Here is a 9,414-nt window from a genome sequence, read left to right on the forward strand (position 1 = left end):
CGAGATCGGGTGGTAAGGATCGCTGACTCTGTTGATGCATGACATCGCATCCCAATTGCGTGGATCGATGCTCATGATGTCAGTCACTGGATTGTCTGGTCCAGACTCGATTATTTCCAGACCGCCGCCATATAGCTGGAATATTGCTGAGTGCGGAGTAAAGCAACCAACTATTAAACAACAAACAAACAAAACAAATCCCTGCCAAAAAACTTTGCGAAAAAGACCATCAATATACAGTTACTATAGATTTAGGCCCCATGAAGGCACCTGGAGTGTATAAGGAGGGGTTTGCCACACACATCAGGGCATTTCACAAGACATTTCATTACAAAGTTTCCCAAAGTTTCCCAAGTTTTGCGCCATGCCTCCCAAGAAGAGAGCAGCAAAGGAGGAGGGAAAATGTGGGGAGGCCAAGAAGAAGACCAACCGAGTCCCTGATGACCCGGAGGAGGAGCCAGAGGGTGCAGAGACCCAGCCAGAGCAGGACCATGAGCCTGATGCAGAGGATGAGGACGAGGATGAGTCTCCAGCTCTCCAGCGTATTGTGGAGTTCTATGAGGCCCATCCATACTTCTATAATCTGACACATGAGAAGTACCGCAACACCAAGCTGAAGGAGGCGGAACTGGCGGAGCTGGCTAAGGAGATAAAGTGGACTGTCAGTAGTGAAAGTAATCCTGGTACGTAGTTGGCAATATCAGTGCTTTGACAATTTCCTCATATCTGTAATTCTTAAATTACTGATTTGTATTGGGTTTTTTCATTGTCAATTGTAAAAGTCACATAACAAGTTCTTGAATTGATATAAATAATTAATATTCACTTGTATGTGACACCTGAAATTTCTTAGATTATTAATTTGTATTGCATTTTCAATTTCAGTTGTCCAGGTCACATGAAAAAATCCTGAATTGTGTAAATACATAATATTCATTTTCCTCTGACACCTTCCAAGTGATTTATTTTTATTTGCAGTGGAGAAGATCAAGAGAAGGTTCAAGAACCTTCGTAGTGCCTATTGCAAGCTCAAGAACCGGGCCGGATCAGCGGGGAAGTGGGGCCAAGCGTCCCGCAGGCTGACCAGCCGACAGGAGTGGAAGCTGCGGAACTTGGCCTTTCTGGAGGAGGTCATTCAGCCGCGCACCCAGGGACGGGGGCTGGGAAGGGTAGGCATTGGCATTGAATATGTTTGTGTGCAAATGAGACTCTTCTTTGTATTTATATTGTCAGACCCTGACAGTACATTTATTGAAGACCGCTATTTTAATGTGCATCTACTTGTCAGTCCTTGACAGAACATCCTGAGTGTTGCATTTACATAATATTCACCTTTTTCTGCCTCCTTTCATTTGTCACTTAAAAACTGTTCATGCTGATGCTTCAGGTAGCTGGCAAGGACGTGGACGAGGACGATGAAGCTGTGGAGGCGCGGGAGGACTTTGGGGCTCCCGACAATGAGGATGAGGACACAGGGGCTGAAGGTCGGAAGAGGGGAAACAGTGGTGACAGCCAAGACAGCGCTTCCAAGAGGAACAGAGACAGGGCCAGCAGCAGCAGCAGCAGCAGCAGCAGCAGCAGGAATAAGAAGGGCTCAAAGAGTACGCCCGATGTCATGGAGATCCTGATAAAGATGCTGCTGGAGAACCGGAGAAGGGGCCGGGTAACGGAGAAAAGGGTAAATGAGAACCTATTTCATGATAACCTAAACTGTACTTTGAAATGCCATGTGTCATGTCTTATGACTTTTGAAATTTGCATTGAAACAGTTTTCATCATTTTCCTTTTTGTTTTCTCCCTCCCCCCAGTTGGCAGAGTCCGCCACCAGGCAACCGGACGAGCGAGAGGCGTGGGGCAGCTGGCTCCAGACGGTGGTGTGCAACTGCCCAAAGGAGAAGTTCCGTCAGTTCCAGGCGGAATCCCTGGCCCTGTCCCAGCGCTATCAGCCAACAGATGAGGGGCAATGAACGAGTGGTCAGCAGTGTCCAGCTCCAGCTCCACCCCCAGCTCCACCTGCCATGTTCCCGCCCCACCCCGCGGCCTCCCAGTTCCCGGCCCAGGGCCAGTTGCAGCTTCCATCAGCAGAAATGCCTTAAAGTCACCCCTATGTTCAAGCACCAGCTCCTGCATCAGCTTGTCGTGGTGGCCCAGGGTGACACGCCGCAGGAGCCAGGGCTTCACCCACATCGTCCTTCTTCTTCTCTGCTGTCGGGCCTGCCGCTGTTCCTCGGGGATAAGGGCTGCAGTCGAGAAGTCTCGCTCTCAGCTACATCCGCAGGTATCCCAGCCCCAGCCGTTGAGGAACAACCAGCGCCATTTGTATATAACTTTGTCTACAATCTATAGGACAGATTATATTGTATGACATTATTTATGTAAATGTCTCGCATAACTTAATTTATGGCTATTGTACATCATTGTATATATGTTAATAACAATGTTTCATATTTTATGTACAAAGTGCGAGACGTTAATAAACAAATCTCTCCCTCTTCCTCCCTCTCTCTCTCTTTCTAATACATAGAAACCATGGTATATATATCATTTATCGGGTCTGCAAATAGTGTTCCCAACACTGAAAACCTTTCAAATAGGGGATGGTCAGTTTCAGGGCTAATAATAGACAGCTAAATGTGTCCTCTATAACGACATGAGGGATGTGCTTTATGATTATATATACTGAAAAGTGTTCAATGCGGTGACCACAACTTCTAACCACTCCTTTGCCCGATGTACATTAAAAATGAAATAAGCTCTAGGAATAGCACTCACTCGTGTCAAATTAAGCCACCCCTGGCAAAGAAATTAATAATGAATAAAATATTTGTAAGGGTGTATGATTGTATCACTATAATAAAGACTCAATGCAAAACAGAGCTATCCAAGAAAACAGTATGATATTGCGTGTGGCATTGAAGCTTGCATGTGAATTACAGAATCGGAGTTACCTCCCTTTGCCCAGTCTGGTTTGTCTGGGAAAGGATCTGTGCAACGTGAGTCATATCGCTCGTTTGTCTTCCCTGAGATGACCCTGACGTCTTTATATCAAATCAATGACAATTACTTGCATTGTATGAGACACAAGTCTTTTTGTTTTACGTAAATTTCCAGAAAGACATAGAAGCTATCAAATTACCAAACCACATGCCCGATACAACACGTGATTTATTCCAAAGCTGCTTACAGTTAGAAAATAAGTCATTGTAATTATCGAGCGATCAGTGTATCAGCAGACCTATGTTATGTGTTTTGAAATACAGCAAATATCATATTATTTGACTGTTGGTTTCTCTTTTCGTTTGAATGCGATATATTCACTGAATATCAAGGCCATATCATCGACCTTACTATTATTATTAGAAGACATATCATTAGAGATGAGAAGTGATTTTTATTGATTTGCTTTTTCTTTCTTTTGTGTATATATACATAAAAAGAAAGAAAAGGCAAATCAATAAAAATCACTTCTCATCTCTAATGATATGTCTTCTAAACATAAAAGTAATGAATTCGACATTATTTAAAACAAGTATACTTTAAATAACATCACATCAATACAAAAGTTAATCACACGCTTCACTCGAATGCGATATGTACGTTACATGAGGTTAACATTATACATAATTTCGAAACAAAACCATAACATGACTGAATTTCTTTTGACAAATAATTTAAATACTTCAAGCACTTTAAACCACAGAACGCAATTTACCTCCTCTGAGATTGTGAAATCAGTTGTAATCTTTCGAAACAAACAATGTGCACATTGTAGAAAAGCCGTCTCTAACAGCGACATGTTCATGTGAGCTTACGACTACGGTATCGATAAGAGTGGTTAATCGCTACCTGTATACGTCACCTGTTGCAAGTTCGCTGGGAATGTATAATAACTGAGTGTAACACTAGAAGAAAATGTTCCCAGGCTGTGTTGAAAACAGTCGTTTCAGCGTTATCGTGTCATCGACAGCAGGAAAATAATATAACTGTTGTCATGGGCACGCGTTGACATGGTATCAATAAATTATGTATTTCTTTTTTCAAATAACGCTAGGCGTTGTGATAATTATTTAATAGTTCGGTGCATATACGAAGATAACAAGTTAAGCAAGGTTGGTGTATAGATGTATGATAAGCAGTGTGTTGTCACTAATCTTTAGAACTGTAAGGATATATGAACTCCGAGTAGAACATTGACGTGTATAGTGCAAGGCTGTTTCGAAAGATGAGAAGTGTTTTCGCGATGTTTGTATCAGAATCTTGCTGAAAAATCACTACTTTTTAACAAAATGAAATGGTTAACAAAATAAAAAAGTTCGGTTTTTAAGTATAGTGTCCTTTTGGTATAAATATTGACTACCAACTACTGCTAAGACACATACTATATACAGGCTATATACCTACCCCTCACCCCCAACCCCCCACAACTCTCGCATATGGAATACACTAATAGTCAAGAACCAATAGGTTCGAACAGAATTGTTTGTTAAGAATCGTTTTCCCTCACGTCAAAGAAACTCCGACGAATTAATTACAGGTGAGTTATATTTGATAAAGAGCAGGTGCACCTCTCGCCAGATGCTGCCATTTATCACACTTCGCGACACAATTGACGTGTGACAGGTATGGGGGTGCAGTGTACAGTCAATCGGGAGTGCGCCCTTTGATGTTCCGGCCAATGTTGTTTTATTGATATGGAAATGCGTCGTTATCCTTTTATTTCTCGGCTATCAGCGATTCTATACTAATATGTGCAGCCGGCCTGTCATCTTAAACACCTCACGAAGAAATAAATGAAAAATGGCTTTCGTTTGTGGTTATCCTGAAAACAAACTCGAGCTTGTGTCAAGTAAAACTATAAGGTGAAATGTAAATGTTTAGGACACTCGTGGTTTTTTTAGGTATCAAAACGTTTCCGACAGCATACCTGAACATTGTTTGTTTGTGTTATTGCCGTTATTAGTATTCACAAATACCACAATTTAAAACCCAACATTGGATTTCTTTTAGTTTTCTTAACTTATATAATCTTTCATGTCGTAAATGTAACATTATATGAAAAATCACATATTTTTAACATCCAGTTTTCTCACATTATCGGCGACCCCTTCCCATCTCCTCTCGCATCCCCCGTATCCCTCAACCCCCCGACCCCTGCTTGTGCATCCCCATGGCAGGAACGACAGATGGCTGGTGTAGACACCGGCGTGAGAACTGGCCCGACGTCGCTGAAAAGGGATGGGGGAGGATTCACAGCTTAAACGACAAGTCTTCATATTATTTCCCCAGATAATTAATGTAAAACTAATTCACAAGGCGATGACATAGGTGTGTGTGTTGTTGTTGTTGTTGATGATGTTGTTGTCTTTTGGTCACGTAACCCGGAGGTCAGCTGTGTCTAATGTTCCAATGTACATTTATATACGGACTCAGTTTAAAAGTGAAACAAACCAAATATACATTATGACTACCGTCGACAATATCCTTGAATCCAGGACGTTCACGTACACCATAACACATGAGCTGATGTTCTGCTTCCTTAATGAAACAAAATATTAATTAGGGGTGTGGTGGATAGAAGAAAAATGTGTATCTGTAGCGTTGTGTGGGCAGGGGTTTAGCATGTACAAATTTGTCTCTAATAACCCCCCCCCCCCCCCCCCCCCCCCCTCCCCCCAACAGCTATTCGGACAAAGAAAAAAATGTGAAAGGGACGAGTGTGTGTGTGTGTGTGTGGGGGGGGGGGGGGTATAAAAAAAGATGCAGTGTTTTCAGGTTGGCAGCCATTACAATAGCAATCGATAGGATTGTTGTCACGCATTCGCGAAAGAAAGCAACAATCCGTCCTTTGTCTCACGCCAAGCCATCATTTTAGAGGGATTTCATGCATGTCAGCGAAAACACGTTCACGGTCGACCTTGACCGGTGAGTAGTCACACAATTAGAGTGAAGAGCGAATCAATTATGATCGAAACGTTGACCATTACAAAGCAAATAAAACAATAAAAAAAATACAATCCTTACTTTCCGTGTCATTATATTTTGCATGTCTTTGTTTGAATTGTGAGTAATCACTTCGGGTGTTCACAACTAACATCCCCGTCTTCCCTGGCATGATGAAGACTGCTGTTGCCAAAGAAAGAGATGTTGTAAACACAGGTTTGGCATGCTGTATCAAAGGATTACCCTTCAGACCCCGTAAAAAGACTTGAACTGTTTCCTCTTCCTTCGTCAAATATCACAAAATCCAGAAATAATCTCACGTTTGCAGCATCGGTCGACATGGGCTTCGTGGAGCATTAATTCAACACATTCGTAGAATTCACATGATCTAAATACCATTGCATTTTTTTAGTATTTTATATATACATAACATACATAAGGTATCTGATAAATTGTTATCATATAATAAATACCGATAAGAGAAATGTTTTGTAGTTTTAATAACTTCTTCATCAAGCCAAACAACGTTACGTCAATAGCCATGCGTGTGCGTTTATATGTAGCATATTACAAGCGTTTCTCTTCTATCTTAGCGTTCATTTTATACGTTTTATATATTCCTATGTTTGTAAAGATATGAACAAGTTTTCTCTCAAAATCACATACTGATTTGATACAATATTTCACCGAATTTCAGTAATTATATATGTATATGTATTAATTCAGACAGGCAAGATAAGACTTTGTGTTGAAAATGAAATATCAAATTCACTCTTCATTGAAAAGAATATAATTCACGCTTCTAACGTCATATTTCGCGGACACTGCGATTTACTGTGCATCTAGCGGTTTCTAGAAGATCAGAACTCGCTGAGTTTGACCTATAGCACGGCGGTTAACCGGCTAGTATTATTTGCCGTATCGTCATGACATAATTATAGAACCACGAAAGTAGGTTACAGATCTATGGCGGCCATATGCTACACCAGTTTGTTATGATAGTCAAGTCAAATGTCGAGGGAATATCATCATCCAGTTGTGAAATACAGGTGTTTTTTTGTGAAAGAAAACGATGAACACATTAATCATGAAATACATTGAAATGGATTGCCTATACTTATCCTCCATTGCCAGTGACCGAGATTTCACAACATTTACTATCCCTTAACCTTTGACATCTTGACGAATAATTCTAGATATCTCCCGAAGCGTGTCAGTCTGTTTCTCTATGGCTCAATCGTAAAATGCTTACAATAACAGCACGCCTCAACAACCTCTGTATAAGGCGCTCGCAGTGCGCATGTCAAACGGGGCAGGGCTACGGATAATCGAAGGACTTGACCGACGGGTTGTTGTTATTGTGAAGGACGCATGTATTTACACATCACATCTAATTTTAGATATTCCAAATATGGGAGTCATAGCCTCAGAGCAACGCCAGCCATTGGATGAAGCAGGTCATGTGACACGCACGGTGTTATGACGTAGACTTGAGTCAGCTGCAACAAATACTCGAGAAAAGACGCCATAGCTGCAGTAGTCGAGGCCAAGAGAACGAGAGAGCAAGCAAATATTTTAGCGGCGTTGAGGTCGAAGCGGCTCCGCAGAACGAAAAGATCTGGACAGAGGTATTGAAATTTGTGAATAGAAACGTACTGGATAGTTTAGTAACGTGTGTGAGTTTTCTATCTCAAGAACTTTCACCACTGAGGTTGACCGGCTTTGTTTCCGAGGGAGCGTCAGCAGCCATTTTGGAGTGAGTGTTTACTCGTCGTTTGACATTTCACATTTAGACTATACCTGTATGTCACAGGCCTTTGAATTATGAAGAACGAAATTAGAAGTGCAACGGATTTTCTTTCGAATCTGTTAAGATCTCGAAATGTGCCTGCGGATAGAATTGACTCTTTCCGCACCCATCTGCAAAATCTTCTGTGCAACCACTATCAAAATCACTGGTTCCCCGAGAAGCCCTTCAAAGGGAGTGGCTACAGGTGTATCAGAATTAATCACAAGATGGACCCTCTTGTAAAACGGGCAGCTGTGGACTGTGGAATGAACGAAGCAAACTTTCATACCCTCTTTCCTAGCGAACTCACGATGTGGGTTGATCCCAGAGAGGTTTCGTACCGCTTTGGTGAAAATGGCAGCATTGGGATGTTGTATGAAAGTGACTTGCCTCATGTTATTAGCCAGAAACACAAGGAAAAGCAGTCTCAGCGTCAACAGGAGTTAGTTGAAGCTAAACAACAGCAGCAGCAGCAACAACAACAGCAGCAACAACAACACTCGTCTCCAAGTCTACAAGCTGATCTCGAGTTCAATACGATTGGGTATTCGTGTAAAGACCAGCTTATGAATGTCTTGCCCATCAATGTGTCCAGGGACAGTTTGAAGCAACTGGCAGCATATGTTTAACAGATTCTGTCCCATGACTCGGGTCGGCTCACGAATCCTAGCCAAAGATTTCATCGGATCATCTGTAAATATCTCTGGACCACGACCACCCATCTCGTACAATGGACTTTGAATTCAGGAACATAGTTCAGTATTCATTCTATTTTTCAGTGAACTGTTTTGAAAAATGGCCGTAGTGAATTCTGAATGTAGTGCTAGATGAATGTATGTGCTAGACTGGCAGTGATAAAATCAAGGTATTTAATCCGTGAATGTGATGCTGGACCAACAGCCAATCTAGTGATGATGGATTTTAACTCAATTATGGAATCCTATGTAATTTAATCGTAATTCTACAGTGATTTTTGTTCCTTTCATTTGTTTCTTGAGTATGAATTCCCAAGATCTGAGTGAGTGGGTCGAAAATGTATGTATGGTAAGGTCAGGATGATTGAGTCTCTATGTATAGTTGTGATTGAGAAAGTTCCTGTTCAAAGAACGGGTTATTGTCTTTCATTGTTTTATTCCAACTCGCATCCTGATCTCCAAAACATGCCCGACCAAAGTTTGTGGATGTAAATTTGTTGTAAAGCAATCATCTGTACATGTACTCATACATTGTACAAAACATGTCTGTACTATGTGCAGATGTATCGTTTTTCATAAAATGAGAAAAAACAAAGAAGCAAGTGGAATAAATCTCAACTATTTATGATGCATATTTGAGGATTTGTGTTCTTAATAAGATGGAATAATATCATTTCCTTGAGACCATGAGTGTAGAAATATTAATTTCTACACCCATGGTCCTGTTGGATATTTACTTGGAGTAAATGGTAAATTGAAGACAAATTTACCCAACATGGAGTTTACCAACCAACGGCTCAGTACGGATATAGGCATTGAACGCCAGGAGTACAGAATTATTCTTTGGTTTATCAAATGGATGATCTGAGATACATTTAAATGTACATTTTCATTTACAATAATGTTTTGAAACTAAGAATCCTAGACTAGATCATCCATTTGGTATGTGTTTCTACCGTTTTGCGCCTCAAACCGCTCTGCTCTGCTCTT

General features: G+C 41.1%; 2 protein-coding genes across 2 annotated transcripts; both read left to right on the forward strand.

Annotated features, from left to right (window-relative positions):
* The first annotated feature begins 364 nt into the window (after window positions 1–364).
* LOC139446238 (uncharacterized) lies at window positions 365–1,967 on the forward strand. The gene is made up of 4 exons (XM_071227590.1): window positions 365–683; window positions 979–1,169; window positions 1,388–1,678; window positions 1,809–1,967. Exons 1-4 carry the CDS (start codon window positions 365–367, stop codon window positions 1,965–1,967), a joined length of 960 nt encoding a protein of 319 aa, XP_071083691.1.
* Window positions 1,968–7,455: 5,488 nt separating this feature from the next.
* Window positions 7,456–9,058, forward strand: LOC139444782 (protein BTG2-like). Its single transcript, XM_071225734.1, has one exon. The coding sequence runs from the start codon at window positions 7,765–7,767 to the stop codon at window positions 8,356–8,358; it is 594 nt and encodes a 197-aa protein (XP_071081835.1). The 5' UTR covers window positions 7,456–7,764; the 3' UTR covers window positions 8,359–9,058.
* Window positions 9,059–9,414: the final 356 nt, after the last annotated feature.

The sequence above is a fragment of the Haliotis cracherodii genome, unplaced genomic scaffold, assembly GCF_022045235.1.
Source record: "Haliotis cracherodii isolate W230 unplaced genomic scaffold, xgHalCrac1.p SCAF_6, whole genome shotgun sequence".
NCBI lineage: Eukaryota > Metazoa > Mollusca > Gastropoda > Lepetellida > Haliotidae > Haliotis > Haliotis cracherodii.